Source organism: Seriola aureovittata, chromosome 8 (assembly GCF_021018895.1).
Source record: "Seriola aureovittata isolate HTS-2021-v1 ecotype China chromosome 8, ASM2101889v1, whole genome shotgun sequence".
Classification (NCBI taxonomy): Eukaryota; Metazoa; Chordata; class Actinopteri; order Carangiformes; family Carangidae; genus Seriola; species Seriola aureovittata.
In genome coordinates this window covers 11130990-11152669 of record NC_079371.1, presented here as the reverse complement: position 1 = coordinate 11152669, position 21680 = coordinate 11130990, and the positions used below count along the sequence as shown (strand labels likewise).

At 38.9% G+C, this 21680-nt stretch overlaps 1 protein-coding gene across 5 annotated transcripts in view; it reads right to left on the bottom strand.

The window, feature by feature from the left end:
- Positions 1 to 21680, bottom strand: part of fam13b (family with sequence similarity 13 member B) — a 78773-nt gene that overhangs the window by 16648 nt on the left and 40445 nt on the right. For all 5 annotated transcript variants that reach the window (XM_056382275.1, XM_056382279.1, XM_056382278.1 and 2 more), the window contains exons 8-10: positions 5444 to 5488; positions 1720 to 1815; positions 463 to 610 (exon numbers count right to left, since the gene is read on the bottom strand). In XM_056382275.1, the coding sequence (XP_056238250.1) occupies positions 463 to 610; positions 1720 to 1815; positions 5444 to 5488 (289 nt within the window). The remainder of the gene's footprint in view (positions 1 to 462; positions 611 to 1719; positions 1816 to 5443; positions 5489 to 21680) is intronic.

The window sequence follows — 21680 nt, the reverse complement described above, 5'->3', positions numbered from 1 at the left end:
TGCTGCCCTGGTAGAATTCTAGCTATTGTAACAATCAGAGCAGGACAAAGATGAATTGTGGTGATAGTAACAAGCATTCAGCCTTCGAATGAACCGACACACTGAGACTGGAAGGAGGTCAGTTGTGGGAAATATGCTGCCAGCCCACACAGCAACTGGTCTGGGTCTGTGCATTGTGTGTGTGTTTAGAGGGAAATTTCCATGGTGTGAGTGTGTGTTGTCAAATATTTTCACTTTCAATTTCTGTACATAGGCGAGACAATTATGCTTCGCCATTGTTCCATTTATGTTAACATTTAATAATCTTGTGAACATGGGTGATTCTGTGCTGTTTCTGGCTGCGTGCATGCTTGATGTCTTGTAAGATGTGAACTAAAACACTGACAGGGTGTTTGTGAACATGCAGGTGTATGTGTGGTATAGGTTTATGTGTATGTGTGTGTTGCTGTGTCACCAACAGACCTGTGTGACGGTCTGGCTTTGTTGTATGTGTTGCTCATTTTCTGTGAGTGGGGTATCCCCTTCTGTGTCGCAGGGACTGTCCTCAGGGTCCGTTTGTTGTTCCTCGTCTCCATGGCAACCCTCTTCAGCAGGCTCACTGGGACTCACCCTTGAAAATAACATTCAAAAAGTAAATGAAATGTGGTAAGTACTTTCATTTTAAATATAAACTAATAACTTTGCTATGCAGGTGCAGATAAAATTTATTTTAGTATGTAGAGTAAAACCTTTATGACGTCATGTCTCTTTGATGTTGGAAACCACAAATTCCTTTACATCTTGTTTTGTCTTGGAGGTGACTGCCAACTTGAACAGCTGCTCGTTTCAACAAGTACAGTTTGCTTATTAACAACACTACTGTCAACATGTTTACTGGCAACCTGATCCATCCGATTGGCTTTGTGCCTTTGTACACAGTGTTCACTATGTCAAATATGTTTCTCTAAGGTCATTCAATGCCATTTTCAGCCACCCAGGAAAATGTGTAACGCATGTTTCTACCAGCAGGTGCAACTTCAAAGTCTTCCCAAAGGTATGTAAAAAATGCCGTGGCAAGTGCTTAATCTTGATATAAAGTTCTCATATTGTACACATTTCCATGATTATAAAGCAGGTCTAGATGCTATATAAATACTGTGAAAATATCAAAGTGCTCATTCCACAGGGAAATGCACACAGCCTTTATTCAGAAACAAGCTGTCAGGACTTCAGTAACTTTGTGATGTCACAACTATACAGCCAGCACTTTCAGGTATGCTCCCAGCACGGCCCACCTGTCCAACCTGCTGTTTTAACTTTATTAACAGCACAACACCAAGCAGTCATTCTGTCACTGGTTTAGCAAGCCACAAGTCAGAAAAATGTTGAGGAAATACTGCACAACTATTGGATGGCAGAAAGCCAATATATCATTGCATAACCTATCCAATGACAGTTATATTATGAGACCAGGGGCTAAAGTATAAGCATATAGCATTTAGGTTCGAATTTCGACCACTCGAACGTTCGAAACGCTGACTGACTATCTACATTTGAAGGAACTGTGAGAGAGATTATGTAAAACTGTATTGAAATGGTTTTAAAACCACAATTATATCTTCTTATGGATATAAAAAGTTCAAATAAAACAGGAAAAATTTCAAATATGGGACCTTAAATGCTTTTGGTTTTTTGTGTATGTCTGTATTGTATTGTGTGTTTCTGTGTGTGCACTCTCACCCCGGGCTGTCGTAGTTGCTGAGGTCTTGGTCGATGGAGGTTTTCAGCTCAAAGAAGTGCTGCTCCACTGCAGCCCTGATGGTTCGCTGAATTATCCTGGGAAAACACACAAACATACATTGACTTAATTAATTTTACGGATATTCCTATGTGTATTTACATGTTTTTGTACTGTGTGTGGTGTGGGAAGATGCATTATGTTACATAACATGTTTTTATGTTTTTATTGATTCTTGATTCTAGCTTCTGTAAAAATACACAGGTAGGCTAACAGATTTTTGTGACACCTTAAAATACACCTTAATATTTATTTAGCTCATAAGGGTGACCTCAGTGGACATGAAGCTTTGAAAATATGTGCAACTTTGTATTGTATGTCCTGTTTGTCTAGTCTGCTAAGTGTTGTTCTGCCACTGTGTGTATGTTTTAATATTGACCTGTTAAGAGACTGCAGATGAAAATTAACTTTAAGCTCTGTTTAAATCCATGTTTTATAATGAGTAACAATGGAGTCCATGTTTCTTCACTGGAATGAGTTTAGTTCAACTGTAATGAGGGTAAACTGTCACAGCTCAGTTTACTGATGAGTTTGTCTACACAGCACCAAAGCTAAAGATTTACCATTACTACTTTGAATGAGATCCTGTAACCACGTTTTTGTTCAGTAGTGGTGGGACTGGGAAAAATTAAACAATCCTATTTCCTCTAATTGATCAGAACAAAGACTGATCACTGTAATGTTTGAACATTAAAGTTAAATAATGTGTAATGCTCTCCGTTGTCTTCAATTGCTGAGTTGTCTCTACATGAGATTAATTTGTGCGCTCTTCTGTTCAGTTATAGTGAATCCAATAAGCTCAGTGGATTGTTCAACTATTTAATTATGATCTTTGATTTCAGAGGAAGGTTTGCCAGTGCCCAGTAATGATGTGCAGGTTAAAACCTTCACCTCTGGAACCACATGTAATCCTCCTCACATAATCCTACCTGTCATCAACCTCTATTAATGAATAGATACAACTCCACTAATGAATTAACAGACTAATGGCTGTAGCTTTAAAAGCCAAACCAGTGTGTTTAGTTCCTTGCCTAATACAGAAATACATCTGGCAATGAGGTTTATGTAGTAAGAGACCGTTACTTAAGGTTAGTAATGTATCAAACATTTTTGAAAGCCTGATAATCTATGAAATGTTTTATTTTCCATTCTGGGCTATTTGACAAGTCCTTATTAAGTCAATAACCTGGTCTTGTCCTAAAAGGATTAATAATGCTTAAACGAGAGCTGGGGAGGAGAGGACATTACAGCCTTTAAAAGGTAACAGCAGCAGACACACTGACCTCTGCTACACTGACATGCAACAGTTGATCCACAGGCTCTAGTAAGATTTTATTTAGCTTGCTTTATTTACTGGACCACGTGTGTGTGATCATCATCTATTCATTCGTCATTCACTCTGGCTTCTTGCAGGCTGTTAGCTTTGTCTCTCCTCCAGCTTCAACAGTAGTAAAGGTTGAAAACCGGGTAGAAACAGACATCGACTGGGAAAACTCCCAGCTCTCTCCACCTCCTCCACACCAACTGCTCTCCTGATGGATTGTAGTTCATCTGGTTTAATCTAGGGTTTTCTCTGTACATTAATAGTATATATATATCATTTCTACTCTTTAGTTAAATTTGCTCTGTGCCACTACATGGAATATAGGCACAAACAAAGTTACATGATTTAAAATGGAAGACTTGGAGCTGGATCATAACTGTGTTTGGCTTTCACAACTATGTCCATTTAAGGCAAAATCTCATAAATGTGCTGGGCTCAGGTCAAATGAATGTGTGCGAGTTGTGGATATATCAGCCAAACACACACCTTTGTGGACACATTTCCCTGGACCACATGCCCACTTTCGCCTGTAGCAGCAACTCTGGCTCTCGCTGCACGAAGTTCCACTAATAATAACTATCCATCACACACAAACACAGCCCCGAGTACTCATACAAAACACACACACACACTGCCCAGAAAAGCACTGTATTTTATTGCTGCTATTGTCTACGTTTTGTCTGAAACAGAGGACAGGCCTTTTGAACACATCCTGGGAGCCAGAGGAAAGTGAAGATGTTAATTACGCCACCGAGGCCCTTGTAGCTAACTAACGCACTTCTGCAAATGTGCTAACAGTTAATGTACTTGTGTGACACCTAGAAGGCAGTCAAACATCTGGTAGGGTGCTATAGCAAATCAAATGATGTGAAAAAATGTACAGCACACACTATCTGTTTCAGACTGTTTACAGCAAAGCAAACCAACTGAGTCCCTCATCTATTATATTACCAGTTAAAATTACTACAGCTTGTAGGTGACATGATATCTATCTAACAGACCCCATTATATTCAGTTTACAATGATATTTGACAAACAAAAGCAGAAAATCCTCTCATTTTGGAAGCTGGAATGATCAACTCAACTCATAGTTATTTATCATATTTTCACTTTTCACTTTCAGCTCTAAACCTTTTATCCAATCGTCTGCTTGGAATTCATCTTGCACAGGTGTTTGTTTATCTAGATGAAATCTGACTTATTTATGACTTACTGTTACCAATACTTACTGATTTATTACTTCCTGATTTATTTTGTAAACATAAAAAGCTAAGCCAAACAGGTCTTTCTTGGCATGTTGAAAATTATGAAAAAAGCCACCCTGAAAGAGAAATGATGTGCCACTAGGCTGAAACAATTAGTCATACAACCAGTCCATCAGCAGAATATTAATTTGATAAATGATTAATTATTTAAGTCATTTTTAAGCAAAACTACCAAACACTCCCTTTTCCAAGCTTCTAAAATTGTGATGATTATTCTCTTCCGTAAAAATAAACGGAATATTTTATGGTAGTAAACTGTTGGCCCAGATAGAACAAGCTATTTGAAGATGTCGCATTGGGCTTTAAAAATTGTGATGAGATTTTCTTCACTATTTTATGGCATCTGAGAGACCAAAAATCATGAGCAGGTCAATTGATAATAAAAATAGTTAGTTGCAGCCTTATACTATGTTGATGTCAACAGATGCAATTGGTGAAAATGAGTATGTGATTATTTTTGATAAGACCTTTTGCAGCCATTTCATGTGTTATTCCTGAGCAGTGAAACAGCTTGTGTTAGTGCCCTCAAGCCTTCAGGTCACTTAAGTCACATAAATGTACAGCACCATAGAAAATGATTTTATTCCGCTTGCGTGTCATGCAGTAAAGAAGCAGAGGCCTGGAAGTCATGTGATTGCTGAGTTCATGTCCTTAGGGCAGTGAAAGCACCAAGCAATGCAAAACGTTTTAGTTTGGCTTAATAATCAAAACACAAAGTCAGCTTTCCTCCTTATTACTTCCTCTTTAGCTCTTAACTCGACTCTTCTCAGCGCTGCCAGCCCTTCATCCGTCTTCATTCCTGTTGTTTTATCTGCCTCTGGAGAAGATAGTCCTATTGTCCCACTTCACACTTCACCTAACCTAAGTCTGTCTTTTACCCCTTGTTTGCAGTTTTTCTATTATTCTCTTAATAAAAATTGCAGGATATAATTGCTTGCTTGGTGCTTAAGATTTTTTCCGATTAGTTTCTTAGGTAGCTAGAATTTTAGGTGTGTGTATGAGTGTGTGTACATAGAGAATAGCCTTTTTATGTTATCATGACTGGATAAAATTACAGGAGTGTTTGTGTGGACTTACTCAGCAGAGTCAGCAGGCAGGATGGATATAGGGGAGAGGTGGGAGCTGTAGAGGGAGGAAGAGAGAGAGAGAGAGAGAGAGAGAGAGAGGGAGAGAGAGAGAGGGAGAGGGGAAAAGGACAACATGGTTAGAACATTGTGTACTCCTCGAATCCCTCCCCATACTGACATGAAATGACCTTGGAGGGTGTGTGTGTCGGACAGCAAGAGCCAAAACAGCAAAGAAGAATGGCAATAATGATGTTACATCTGAATACTGTAAGTCAGAGAGACAAAGAGAAGATCAAGCACTGAGCAGCACAAGACACAAGAAATCTCTTGTGTCAAAAGGCCATCTCAGGAAATGCACCGTGCACACACACACGCACACAAAGTTTCAGTCAGTGGCGCCACTCTGGGTGGGCAGATTGTTATTTAGGCTACAGAGATTTGCTAAACCCTGCTGATCAGATAGAAGGGTGTGTGTCATGTCATATTTGTTCTTCGATGTTCCTCTCTAAGCAAGTGTGTGTGTGCGCGCGCACGTATGCATATGAAACTAGGAGGCGGCTGAGATGTGCCCGTTGATTCAGCAGCCTGCCGCTAGCCTTTCAAACAGACTCAGTGACAGGCACGCAAGGACTCCAGATTTATATAACACCTCTACACACACACACACAACAATACAAGGTCATTCAGACTATGCCCAAGAGCATGGGTAAATTTCATAAATACTGTGTGTGTGTGTGTGTGTGTGTGTGTGTGTGTGTGTGTGTGTGCGGTCAAACTCATCTCATTAGAAAAGCAGCAGCTGAGGTTATGCAAGCTTTATGTGCGCATGTGTGCGTTGGCTCTTTATCACACGCACGCACACATACACACTCCTAATGCAGCAAGAAGTCTTCAGGTAGATCGATAAAGGCTGAATTATTAATGGCAGATAGGAAACGATAAGACCCTCCATCTTTGTTCTTCTTTATCATCTTTTCTTATAATTCCTTCTCTGGTTTCGTGCTATTCAATTTCCTGCTTTTCAACTCTTTTCTGTCCTCCTCTCTCTTCATTTGCATCCTTTCCTTCAATTATGACTTCTTTCAGTTCAATTTGCTCTCTGCACAGTCCCCTGTTCTCCTAAATTTTCTCAATCTACTAATCACTTTATTGATTATTCTCACCTTTAACCTGTTCTCCCTGCCCTATGCCATCTTTTCCTTTCTCTCATTCCACCCCATCACATATTCATATCATCTCTACCCTTTGCTCATCTTTATCTCATCTTTATCTCATACTCTCCCTTCCCCATCTTCCTCCTTTGTGTTTCTTTCCTCTTGAATCTCCTCTCCTCCTCCTTTGCTTCTGACTGACTTTGAATGTAACAAGCATCTCACATTCCCTTTCTGACACTGTTACCTTGATCATGTAGTGTGTGTTTGATGAGAAAAACAAAAAGAGAAAGAAAGCTGCTAGTGTTGCAGGTAAAACAAAAAAAATTGCCAAAATATAACAAAAAAACAAAAATAGTAGTTCTTTTGTTCTCTTGCCCTCCTCAGTTGATTAACTTGGATCATTTTGTAACAGCATCTACAGTATTTTGTCTACCTCCAAAATCTTACATATATTTTTGAATCAGTGATTATCCGGACTGAGTTTACATTACATCCTTTGTCATTTGAGGTTCTCCTCTCTTTTCTTTTCCTGTTAGTTTAAATGTAGACCTGCCCTTTAAACAGTAACACCCTGCAGGCTCCCTACAGCAGAGACTGTCTCGTTGAAGGCACAGATAACAGCATCTGACAGCAGGCTCTCTTGCTGAGTTCTACAATAAAGGAACCATGCTGGGTGGCTGCATCACTAACAATAGATGCTTGATAGGACCCTCAAGGACGTTACATAACCTCCATGGGCCTTAACCAGCAAAGATAATGTCTGATCTTACACCATTTTGGCCCCGAGGACTTGAACTAAAACCGTTGTTGGGCCCTTTGGGATGTTCTTGCCCTCCTCAAGCTCCCTAAGCAACAAAGATAACATTTCTGTCAGTGTTAGTTGGGCCTTAAAGGACCATACAAGACACCCTTTGTAGAGCCCTTTAGGGTATTTCTTCCCTGGCTACGACTCTTTGAAGGGCAAACAGGCTCATGGAGAATTCTAGGTCCCCGATGTCGTAACGAGTAGTTTTGAAGAGGTTTTGATTATGTCTCAGGATGGAATGTTTCATGCAGTTTTCCTTGACTAATCAAGCAGCATAGCTGTCTTACTAACACACATGCTTTACACCATTAGGACAGAAGGGAACAGTTTGCCTTGCAAAGCACTTTTGGTTTCTATCTCACACATCATTAACTGGCTTTTAACAAAAGTTGACTAAGAGATTGACATTTCCAACAATTTGAAAAATATTTTATGTTATGACCAACATTAGCTACTTTTCCCAAAAAATGTCTAAAAATATAACAACATATAATACTAATGATATGATAATAATGGTCTAAGCTGAAGATGACGATCCAAGTTGAATGCATCCTCCAAATCATTTTATGACATATAAAAGGTTAAGAATTTATTTCTGCTGTAGTTTATGGCCTAAAGCTGCCACATGTACGAGGGTGCCAAGAGAGCACTAGTGGTTGATAAAGCGGATGATAGCACTAGTTGGCTAATAAAGGTTTGGCTTTCAAAAGTTCTCCATGTAGGTCGGATTAGATCAGCGCCTGCCCTGCGGGCACGGCAGCAGTAGTAGCCAAAGACAGAGATAAGACGTTGATAATGTCTGAAGGAGTCACACCTTAGGCCAGCAGTGTGTTGGCAGTAATACAGTGAAACATTTAACAGTGACCAAAGTAGACAAATACTTTTTTAATAATGTCACTGTTGCTAAAAAATAGTCAAAGTTTTATTCAGCCAGTAATGACTGACTAATGATGGATGCCACATTTCCCCTGCTCACATACCCGTCTCCTACCTTCTGAGTTGATTTGATAAAAAAAAAATATATATATATAAAATAAGATTAAAACACACTAGCCATTATTAGTTAGCTATTTTGAATTCACTAATTGCTTAATTAACTACGTACTATAAGCAACTGATGTGAGTGTGAGAGTGAAAGGAATGCTGCCAGATTCACTTAGGTCACATCAGGCTAATCTGCTGTTTGCTAACTAGATCCATCAGGATGATCACAGCAGTAAAATTCTCTGCTGCAGCAGGTAACTGAAGGCACGTGTGCATCACCTGAGGGCTGAATAATGCACTTGTGATTCCATTTCAATAAAATAGAATAAAATAACTGATAACAAAAAATGTCCTCTATCTACTCATCCAATCATTCATTTATCTGTTTTTCCCATTTTAGTAAAAAAACACATTTTTAGTATCACCCTCTTGTTAACATTATGATTATGGTTGTCTTAAATGCACTACTCTTTATGATCCTGTTTTGAAAACTCTTTATGACTCTAACTGAATATGATATGAAATGACAACGTGGTTTTATACAAGATCACTATGAAATGCCTCTTAAAAGAGGCAAATGCAGTGTTTTGATAGATTGTGTTTGTGCTATGTACTGCTCTCAGTTTATTAGGTACAGCTTGTTATAACTAATGCAGTCTAATACAACAGCCCTCTAATAGAGCCTACCTTCATGAAAGTTATAATGTTCAGTTTTTTACTAAAATTGTTTTAGAGGGGTGTTGATTCAGCCGATAATTATGGAGGAATTCTGCTCTGAGCCCAGGTTCTTATTTATCTGTGATACCGTATTTTAAAAATATATGTTCCGGTCCAGATTTGAGTCCGCATGGTTTGGCCAAAGTAATCAAGTCAATTCTTTCTGCTGTGTAATCAACTAGCCTAAACATATGGTAGTACTGTCTGAATATCACAAATATAGGGCAAGAGTATCAGTTTCACACGGTTAAGAGTATACACTGCAGAGCTGAAACGCTGTGCTGTGTATCAGTGACCTCGTCTCAGCTGACTGAATGACTAAACATCTCAGAATGACTGTGGTATTGTCTGCTGCAATGAAAACAAAATAAAGAGACAGCAGAGAAAGTTTGTTTTCAGTGCTGTCGCTTAGAACAAAAAACACTAATCCCCGTCCTTACATTACTTACAACAATTACTCAGATGGCTTGATGTAAAAGAAACAAATACAGAGAGTGTGGGTTAAAAAGTGTGTGTGTGTGTGCGTGTGTGTGAGTGTGTGAGTGTGTGTGTGAGTAAGGTGAGTTCGAGGTTAGTAATGATTCCACAGAGATGCTGTCGTCAGCAAACCCAAGTCTGCTGTGTGTGGCTGGGAGGTATAGACTACTGCAGTCTACGCATCCACACACACACACACACACACACACACACACACACACACACACACACACACACACACACACACACACACACACACACACACACACACACACACACACACACACACACACACACACACAAACAAACACACACACTCACAATTTCTTATCACAGATAAATCAGACTGCACAAGACGACATATTTCAGTGCTTTGGCTTGCAACTACATCAGACGTACACTTTGTTTAAGCCTTTCCTTCCCTCATAAACACACACTTCAACACACATAAGCCCAATGCAATTCACAGAAACACTCACACAAGCACACACAGAATCATAAGCATCATCTTACATGTCATAAGCAGCTCTTTTTGCTGCCTCTGAAACAGTAAACATTTATAGCCCTTCATGTCAGGGCCAAGAAACTCTTACAGACTCTTGGAACAGATGTTTGCATTCAGAACATCCACAACTTGAACACGGAGCTGGTGTTTAGTTTTCTGCCTGGATACTGCTCATTGGTTTGTTTCCATCAGCTGCTTTCCACTTGGGACTATAAATGACCAGTGCAGTGTTCCTTCATTTGTTTTCTCTTAATGATCCCCCAGACATTTGGCCATCTGAGTTTAATGATCTATTTTGTTTAGGTGACTCAACAAATCTTCCCCTTCTCTGCCTCCTCAACCCCCCTTTAATTCATTGTTCCACTTGCAGAGTCATGAGGAGATGATACAAGACCGCTGATAGCTTGCATTAAAACTATTATTATTTTCAAGCATAGTTTGAGTGTGCGTATAACTGGATGAGCATTATAAATAAGCCATGTGTGTGCAAAGGATATTAACAGTCTCTGGCGTCATGTAAAGTTCCTGTCACAGTGATAAAAGTTACAAAACATTCTCACTAAATCCAGATTAGGGCTGCAAATAAAGATTATTTTTAAAAAAATGTATCCGTCAATTGTTATTTTGACTTCCCGGTGCACAAGATGATGTCAAAAGAAACTCATAAAAAAATTCTACTTTAGGGCTGTAACTAATGATTACTATCATTATGGGTTAAGCTGACAATCATTTTCTCAGTTAATGGATGGAAAAGTCACAATAAAGTAAAAGAAAGCTGATTATTATTTCACACTAAGGTGGCATTTCCAAATGTCATCTTTTGTCCGACCGACAGTCCAAAACAAAAAGATGTTCGTTTTACCATCATATACTGTGTGATATTCTACAATCAGCAAATCTTCACATTTGAGCAGCTGGAGCCACAGAAGGTTTGGCAGTTTTGCTTGACAGAAGACTGAAACAATCATTTGACTGATTGATTATTAAACTACTCGTTTTAAATTACTAATCAAAGATTAAAATTGTTGCTGATTAATTTTCTGTCAGGAAACGAATCAACTAATTGGCCAGTTGTTACAGCACTACTCCAGATTCACCATGGCAGAAACAGAAATGGAAACTAATACATAACCTGATAACTTAATACCACTTTTCTAATTGACACATATTGAGCAAATATATTTAAGTATGCTTTTAAATTGATTACTAAGAACTTCTAGGAGAACTTTGGTGCTCAGAAATGTTAAGAATGGACAAAAGCTGCCAAAAATGTCAAATATGAACACATCTACCTGTTAAGAGGTGCATTTGTCAGATAATTTAAAAAGGTGGATTTGATTAAATGCACAATATGTATTTTTCTGCCACTAGGGGTCTCTCAATCAAAACAATAATAAAAGATGGCGTTCGGTGACTTGTGCAGTATCGTGGGATCATGGGAGTTGTTGTCTTCACCACCACTGCTGTCTTTACAGTCAGTTTCTCCTGGTTAGGATTTGTTCAGTATCAATCGTTCAGGAGGTTTGGTTAGATCTGTGTTTCTCTGATACTGTTTGCCAGATGTCCTGGAGAAGCTGCAAGCTGAGGTGTTGCTAACGTGTGCTCAACTTGTTTCTCTAATAATTTATGATCCAGACATTCAGGAGGTTTTTACCAAGAACTGAATTATTTCACCTTAAAAATCTCTGTTTTTGCCACGCTGTTCAGTGGACACAGGATCTAGAGGGACTGCAAGCTGAGCTGCTGCTAACGTTTACTCAGCTTCCTGCTTCAGTTCCTCTGATAACTTAATCGATCCAGATGTCTGATGATGAAAATTCTTCACCCGATTAAGATATATAGTAAAAAAAAACAAACAAAAAAAACCAAGATCTAAAAAGTGTATCGGAAACATGTGGCTTAAAACGGGATAAAAAGTCAATTTCGACTGCTTCTGGCAGACAAGCACAATCCTGACACATGCACATTGACAGGCAATCAATCAGACACTGCTACCTTGATTAAAGTCACACATATCTCTAGGTTTGAAAATTGCTGGAAACATTTGGGAGAATATTAGTATGTAACTCAAAAAATCTATAACATAGGTTTTTTAGACATTTCACAGAAGAGTTACACCTGATATCTTTAATGAAGCCGTAATTTGAGAAAATGTTTATTTAAGGGGATAACTGCGTATTTCTTCCCCTCTGTGTATCATAATGCTGACTAATTCTTGCCCTCTCCCCCGTGCTTTCTTTACACTTGGATTGCGTAACATAATATCAGCTGGTAAGTAATTTCATAACCCCTTTCTCTTCATCCTCTCCTGCTCTATTTCTATCTCTATTTCCTATGAAGGAAAAGACACAGACATCCTCTTGTCTTTCATCACTCCCTTCTAACAAAGCAATGAGCAAGACACGCAATCTAACCTCATTTCCCTCCGTTCTTATATTCATAATAAAAAGGCTTCAAAGCTCTCAGTATGAATGTCTCCCCAAATTCATTCCACCATTCACAACTTAATCCTTTCTTCTAGCTTTCCCTGTTTAATTTTTTGTTAATCACTTCACTTCATTCAATATATTTCCCTTTTTGATTTTCTCCCATAATTGCTCATTCATTCATTCATCTATTCATATATCGTCCAACCACATATTTGATTTCTTCCTCACCCATTCATTCAGCCATCCAATCATTTATTCCAGTCAGACTAGAGGGGTTACATAACCCTGATGTTTACCTCTGCAGCAGAATGTCACAGGCCATTCTCATTTTTCCAGCTGTGTTTTCTCTCACTGTGATCTGCCTTTTTGTTTTGTTGTGGGTTTTTTCTTATGTCAGTGGATCCAGCCTGAAGGTGTGTCAGTGTGAGGGAGAACTCTTTAAGTCTGGTAGGATTTTCCTGTCAGTTTCTCTGTTGTGTCTCTTCTTCCTTTTTGCGCTGTGTCGTCAGCGAGCTCACACGCAGGTTATTCAAGCCCGGCCTGTGTTTTTTTTTCTTTCGATCATCCAGCAGAGACGTCACATTGACTTTTAACTGAACTCGGCACGATTTCCGTCTCTTTCTTCTTTTTGCCTGTTACCAACTTGACACATCTCATGTAGGAGCAGTATCCGGCTGTTAAACTTGTTCTGTCTGAGCTGAGTCTCTCCTCTGTTCAGATTTCTTCTCTTTCAGTATCTGGTATCTCTGCAGGTCGGCCTTGTATCCACTGTGTAGGTTATCCCAGTTGAGCACTTTGAGGAGTCAGCGTCAGCACCAGCAGGTCGAGCAGCAGAGCCAGGGTATCGCCTGGGTGCATTCTGTGCTGTCCTTTGAATGTGTGCGTGTTCTTGAATGAGTGTGTGACTGTGTATGTGTGTGTGTGTGAGTGTGTGTGAGCGAGTGAGGCTGCCTCACTCTGCACTCTGTCTGTAAAAGTGCTGCAGTAAACATCCAGAGCCCTGCTAAAATATAGGAGCTTCTGATGTAACCAGGCAACAACCCCTGGAGGACCAATGGGATGGGAGGGGCTGAAGTTGTGGGGCCAATCATAAAGAGGGAATGAGTTCTGTGAGCCAATCATGAGGCAGAAAGTGGGAGGGGATTTAGATTTTTTTGGTCCACTCAGGACTGACTATGAACTCAGCAGTTATTACAGCCAGCGTAATGGCGTGTACACACACACACACACAGGCATAAGTATACACACAACATGCACATCAGCACATCAAGACAGACACACACCTGTGTCTTTTATATCACCCCCATGAGCCTTTTGTAATGTCAGCCTATCAAAGGCATTAAGAAATTGAATACATAATCAACCAAAAAGGGATGAGAAGGGGTGACAGTGAGTCATAGCAGGTTGATCATAGAGAGAGTGACAATGCGGGAGCAGGGCATGATGGGACACAGAGGGAAAAATACAAACACAAAGAGAGAAATTAGGGCGAGGGATATTGAGATGTAATGAATGCATTTTAAATGTGCATGCACAGTTACATGTGTCTACACTGTAGGCAAACTATTAACAACACTGATAATCACAACACATCACTCCCAAGGAAACCGAGTTATTCCTTTCATCCTCATAATGTTTCTGTGCATCCACCGGTGCATTTCCAATAGGACCAGATTTCAGATCAACTTCTTTCAAGAAACACCAAACACTAGCAAAGGAAGCTTAGGAAACTGGGTTTTACCATTTGAATGTTGCTTTATCATATTTGTTGTGAAACTGTAATAAGTTGATATCATACAAAAGGAAAACAATCAGATGACTCTTGCCACATGTATAATTGACAGATTCTTCAATTTAAGACAACGTGGCTCCTCTTTAAGCAAAACAAAAAGACTGAAAATGACTACACTCAAAGCATTAGTATTTTAAATTCTTGGAAGCACTTGCCTTATCCACAGTGAGAGCGAGCTGATTTGCAGTTCTTTTGTCTTTGAAAGATCAAACTGTAAGGTACGAACATTAATATTTTATGACTTTCCATGACGAAGTTGAGCCCAGCATACAGTAACTAAGACGAAAATGTGAAACACCAGTGATTCCATTCCTTCTTAAGTATGTGATAATACTCAACATTGTGTCCTGGCATACAGTGTGTTGGTAGTTAATTTAAGACATGTTGGGTCTATTTCACTAGTGAGGACTGATTTAACTATTAGTAAATACTGACAGAAAATTAATCATTAATAATTCTAATAAACAATTTCTTGTTTAATTACTTTATCAACATAAAAATTCTTATAATTTTATTTGTTTCATAATGGAACATTTGCTCTCTTTTAAATTTTATGACTTTGTAAATTAAATATTTTTGGGCTGTGGACTGTTGATCGGGCAAGATCAGTGATTTGAAGACATCACTTTGGGTTCTGGGATCTAGTGACTACTGACATTTCTTTACTGAAGACAGAATTGATTTCATGTGGTTCAGTTGTTCAACTGCTGACTGGACATATAAGGTCCTCCTTTAGTTGACACCTGACAATCAGAAATTAGTATTTTCCACGATCATGGTATAATGGTATAATATACCAATGGTATAATATATATATGGTATAAAGTATGCTTGAACACAAGTGATTTGTAAAATACCCAGTCCCAGACCTCCTAAAATAGTTTAACTGTATTATGTTTCCTGTCTGAGACGCATAAACTATAAACATTCCAAAAATTCCTCAAGGGAAGAAAGAATAAATGTTACGCAACCTTGGTCAAAAATCATTAACACTGATTTGGTTACAGTTTGGTGTTAACTTATCCTGTCTGGTATTCTTGTTGGTTCTATCTAGAACTTCAACATTATCTTCTATGACAAACACAAAGCAACTACAGTGGCAAGGTGTTGACACAAAGAGGCTTCAGCAGCAGCATGTGCTACGACAATCAAAGTAAATATGTTTCCGTGATGATTAAGGAACGCGAGTGATGCGTAGCAAGCCAGATCGGACAGCTGTACCAGAACTGAGGGTGAGAACTGATAGCACATGTAGAAGAGTGGTGTTATCTAGGTCAGTTAGTATATCGCACACTGTGCCCAGTGCTTGCGCACAGACTACAGCATAACTGGGAAGTGCGTGGTGAGGGTTGGAGGGAAAGCAGGGCATGAAGTAAAACAAACTGAGAGGGAGGTGCTCTACTTAAACATTAACTACTAATGGGTCCAACGGTTACAAAAATGTATGTGGCATATCTGAATGCATACTAATAAATGCTTTTCAGGCCAAGAGAAAGGTTATGTATCAGGTTTCATGTTTTGTTTATATATAGTGCATTCCATTGTAAAGTATAGTGAAGACATGATCTATAATGTAGGTTTTCAAACCTCTCCCTGTAGGTGTATTAAATATTTACAAATATTTTTGAACTGTATTTTGGTGAGAATAGAGAAAAAACTAAAACGTTGGTCAATTATTTTGTGTGTAAATCTTGTTTTCTTTGGTGTCAGTCAAAGAGGAAATAGCTGTATGTGATCCATATCTGAACTAGGTCAAAAGGCCTAAAACACACAGCTGATAACCCCTGTACTGACCTATATCCCGTATTTATGTCTATGTATAGGTCATCTATATATATTACATTCTACTGCTCCGCTGCACCCAAGTCACAACACTAAAAGAAAACCAAAAAGAGAACAGGGTCAACACTTGGACACATACTGTAGTGACCAGCAATATAAACCGTGTCACCATAAGGTGGAAAGTAGCATAGGTTTATGTCACCATCATGTCCCACATACAGTAGCATGAAAGCGCTGGAAAGCCTAGCAAAGACTGACAGAGTGCTACTGACAATTATATTGCATGTAAACAACAGAAAGGCAGCAACCAGAGATGAGACAATACGCTTACTGCAGTACAGCAATAAAAGCCCTGTTTAGAAAATAAAGGGTTTCTGCCTTTCACTTTAAATTTGAAATGATTACAGGAAATGTTGAGTTTATATTAACACGTAATGCAGTAACTTTAACACAGCAAATGGGAGCGACTCAAAACAAGGCTTCATACTAAAATACCGCTATGACCAATTACACGTATCAAACAGAGAGAGTTAGAAATAAAGCCCTGCCTCTAATACGTGTCTGCCTCAAATAAAAGTTTGTTAGTTCTGCAGTTGAGGTAAATAAAGGCTAAAGCAATATACTAGGTTTTGACCTAGTCTTGTTTATTGTGCACCTTTAAAATACACTGGATTTATGTGTCTGTGTGTGAGAATCATCAGGTACTCGCCATGAAAAAAGCAAATGTAACTGACTAAAAGAGATGGGCCTATGTATTTGTGTCTGCGTATTTTTGTGGGTCGGCACGTGCACATTGTTGGCACAAATAGAAGAAAAGAGCTCTCTGGCACAGTGGGATATACGTTTTGGGATACAAATCACATGAGGGGATTCACCTTTAAGAGGTAAAAAACTGGTTATTTGCAACACGAGATGTATGTATGACAGTCATGCTAGGATAGTATGATGGGTGTAACAGTGAGGAATGAGAAGCAGGGATAGAGGTAAATTGAAGACAAGTGTTTTATAATGTGTTTAATATTCTGATAAACTGATATTACACTTTCACTCAGACTGAAAATCAATAAATCGTTCACAAGTAGGGACACTTTCCAATTCTCCCACCCTCTCCTTGACCCCTCATGACCTTCTCTGACCTGATTCTCAGTTCCCTCCATTAATCTGTCCCTCCTTCCTGCCCTTCTCCTGCTCACCGGGGCCAGAAGAGCATCCCAAGAGCCCTCTTCCTCAGTCTGCCAGGATATTTCAGTAGCCTCATCAAAAATACTTTCCATACACACGGAGAATATAAGCAGAGTGGTGAGGGAGGGAGGGAAGTAGTGACGGGGGAAGAAGAGAGACCAGAAGAGAAATACCAGGGATTATATATAGATTTAAAATGAGCAGAGGCTGTCAGCATGTAAGATGTGTGTGTGTGTGTGTGGGAGTGTGTGGGAGTGTGTGTGTGTGTGGGCTGTCAAGAGTCTATTAAGGGAACAGTGCGACAGCCACAGAGGGCAGACTTCCCTGTCTGTCAAGTGCTAGACAAACAACTCAGCCACAGTTAATGTTGAGTCACTAGATGAGAACTTTCTCTGTATTTCTGAGCCGTCACAACCAGTTATGTGTCAAGGAATAGCTGACAAACACATGGAACAGTGAGCTCACCTCACGAATACATATATATAATGACACATCAAAAACCTTGAGACAGTACTCAAGGTTATAATCTCATAAGCAACATTTTGAGGCAGTGAAAGGTAAGTAACACTACTCTGTCTGAATGAATTAAAGAATAAATGAAACAAAATGCTATTTTGAAACAGCAGGTTTGGAAAATGTTTGATAAATTGAACAGATGTGATATTTTCAAAAAAGACCAAAAATCTTATTTTTTTTTCATTCTACTTGGGCGGGCTGTCAAAAAAGATGCATGAGATGGAAAGACAAAGAGATGGACAACATGGATTATATATTTTCTGGAATATTGAACATGATGACTGGTTAACCTCTCTTACCTATATTCCTATCATTTTAATTCACCTTTTCCCAGTCATCTGTAATTATATTCAAATTATATAGAACCACATAGAGGCTTTTTGCCCATAGTATAGGTCTGTCATATAGATGCAATGGTGCCTGACAATAATGTTGCTCATCTCTTCTGTCGTTATTGGAATAAAAAAAGATTTCCAAGTATCAAACATATAGATTAAAAGACCGTATTGTCTTCAAGTATGAACATCACAACAAGAACACATATCCTGAAATAATGTTATTCATTATAATATAATTTGTTTTGTTCAAGAAAATTAGCAAAGGGAAATGTGTTATAATTTGGCATAAAAAGAGTTCCTAAAGTCATTCCCGGTTTGTTTTGTATGTTTCATATCTATGTATTATATATCATATGTTTAGCAATTTAAACAGATGTATTCTGTAAGGATCAGGGTCAACATTGTTTTAAATGGTTTGGTGGTGTAGGCTTTCAACTCCAGCTTCTAGAAATACAGCAATAATCCCCTAGGCCAGACAGTGAGGGGAAACAAGGTCACAGGGATGATGGCTGCAGGCTAGCAGCTAACAGAGAATTAATATCAACTAAAACAATCACATAAGACTTAAAGATCACAACAGTCTGGCTGGCGTCGTTCATCTTAAATCATTTACTGCGCATAACCCTCCATCTTCATCAGTAATGATTAAAGCTATGAGTGCAGTCTGAGCACCGCTGTACAACAGCTGCCATCTAAAACCCACACACACGCAACAGAGACACACAGAGAGGAATCCTTTGGTGTTGTCCCACAAACAATGTATGTAACTACCAAACCACTTGGACATACACAGATGACAGACACACACAGCAGTCTGAACAAGGTTGTTATTCATGACCTTATCTATCAACACAGATTGTTCAACCCTGCACTGTGGGCTGAAAGTGAAGTGGGACGACAGCATCCTGGCAGCACACGGACCATGTTGTCTTGAGCCAGTAAAGTCAACAAAGAGGCCATCTTTTGCATATGACTGTCTCTGCTTTACATTGACACACAGACATATACGGCAGGCATTGTATGGTTTAAGTCAAGTGAGCATGGGTAAGAAACTGTGTGTATGTGGATTATGGATTACTGTCTGTAATCATCTTAAAGGCCAGTAGGATGTGACTAGCTAGCAGCATGACTCTGACACACACACACACACACAGAAACAGCCATTGAAACTTTTGGGGTCCAGCATTTTGGTTCGCAAAAAGTTGTCGGACACCACAAATATAATAAAACACACACAGACACACACACATACACACAGAGGCAGGAATCAAAGTGGACTGATGCAATGCAGTACACACAGTGCACTCAGGATATAAATATGTGACAGAACATGAGGCAAGTTTTAGAAACAGCGACGGAAACATGTCTGCATGAGTTGAAAATGTTTCAACCTGAATCTGCTTTATAAATATACAGAAACAAGAGAGAAAATGAGAGGAGAGCGGAGGGAAAAGACAGAAATAATTGGAGTTCATGCTGAGTTCTGGGATCAGTCAGAGGCTGACTGGAACATAAACACACACACACACACACACACACACACACACACACACACACACACACACACACACACACACACACACACACACACACACACACACACACACACACACACACACACACAAACTCCACACACACACACACACACACACAAACTCCACACACACAGTCAATGAGTCCGTTTCTAGCTAGCTTACTGCTATCGTCTGCATAGCTGGTACATGTTGACTGTTTCAGGGTAATAATACAGACTGCATTTATGGTTCCTGGGGTCAAGTTTGTATGAATGATATGGAGATAAAATCTGCATTGTTTTCTGGCTGAACCCATTAAAACTGACTGAGGTCTACACATCAAGACAATAATTCTTATATTATGGATGGAATTTATTTTTCTGAACAACACATAGAAACCAAGCTTAGATCAATTTTTTGGTAGACAAACTGCAGTAATTGATAGTAATTAAAACCAAAAAAATAAAATAAAATGGTCTCTTATAAGATAAAAATGGCAATAATGTCACCATGACAAAGTGCAGCATAGTTGTAAAATGGGGCATAAACCACTGTGGAATCTGGAGACAGCTATCCCTACTAATTTAAATGACAAAGACCATTCTGCATTAATGTTCAACAGTGAATCTAGTTTATCGAGTTGAGACTACTTCACAGAAAAATGAATTGTTCATTTTGGAAAAACCAATTTGCAATATGAATGATAACTCTGTATTTATTGATTCTGGTTGGCTGTTTTTGCCTTTCACTATTAGATCAACCAAATTAATTTCATTTTGAAAAAAAACCCCAAAAAACAAAAAACAAACAAACAAACTTTTTACTTGCTTTTCTTAAATGCTCTTTGATGTTGCATCTGTTTTGTTAATTCTGTTTCGTTGCTCCTGTTACTGCCCCTGCATATTTGATATTCTGTGCTAAAGTTTTTAACTGTGAAGGACTTCTGTGAGTTTTGTTATGAAAGTAAATCTTAAGTAACTTTCTTTGCTTTTTGTCTGACATGAATTTATCTGCACAGCACACCTCTGATGAAAGTCAAAGTACTTTGCTGTTCTGAGCTCTGACCGCTGACCTGAAAACACAATGAGACAATAACGGTTTGCTTCAGACAGGACTAACTTTTAAGACTTGAGTTGCCAAGTTTCATTGGCATTATACAATCTCTCTTATTCACTTTAGATGTATGCTATAGATTAAGAGTGCATGGTATAAAATGTGTAGGTGCCTATATACAGTAGTCTGGGTGTAGTGCTCAGTAATCAACTTAAAGGAGATCAGCAGATCAGAAGAACCAGAGAAGATTGCCATGTTCCTGCAGGGGGATTGAACTCAGGTACTTCAGTCTGGAGGGAGACACATTATCCTGTGTACGTGAGTGATTGCATGTGTGTGTCTTCTGGTTGGTTACCAGCTAATTATCATCAACAGGTCATCACACAAGCTCTGCATCTTTAAATGTCACCTGGTGGAAACTGCTGTAACTGTGATGTCATTTAGCATATGATGTTCAAGAGTGAGCAGCTCAGTCTTTCATTTCAGACTCATTTTAGGGGTGGAGACCCTGTTCTGATCTGACTTTTTCAGACACATGGTGGAGTCTCACAAGAACAACAACCAATAATCTTTCAATTATTTAGTTCTTGTGCTTTATTAGCTTTGGTAGGATACACCATGGAAAAATATACTTTGTGGAAACAGCCCTGAGCTCAACAACTGACGGTGTTAAAAAATGATCCAAATCATCATCAGGAAAATTTGGTACAAATGCCGTAAAGGTTCAGACAAGTTTAGAGATATGAATGGCTTAAGACAGTGATGGGATATAATCCTAACTCGCAAGTCCATGATGCAACAAACAAAAGCTGTGCAAAACAGTCTAAGCAGAGCAGCAGAAAACTATGCCACTGAATAACTGGTTGGCCTGAAGGATGGTAAATACCATATAACTGCAATGTCCTGGTTTTTAGTTTCAGTCTAGGACCTTTGTCACATGTCATATCCCCCTCTCAATGTCATCTGGAAATGATTATCTTATCTAAAAATATAAAATAC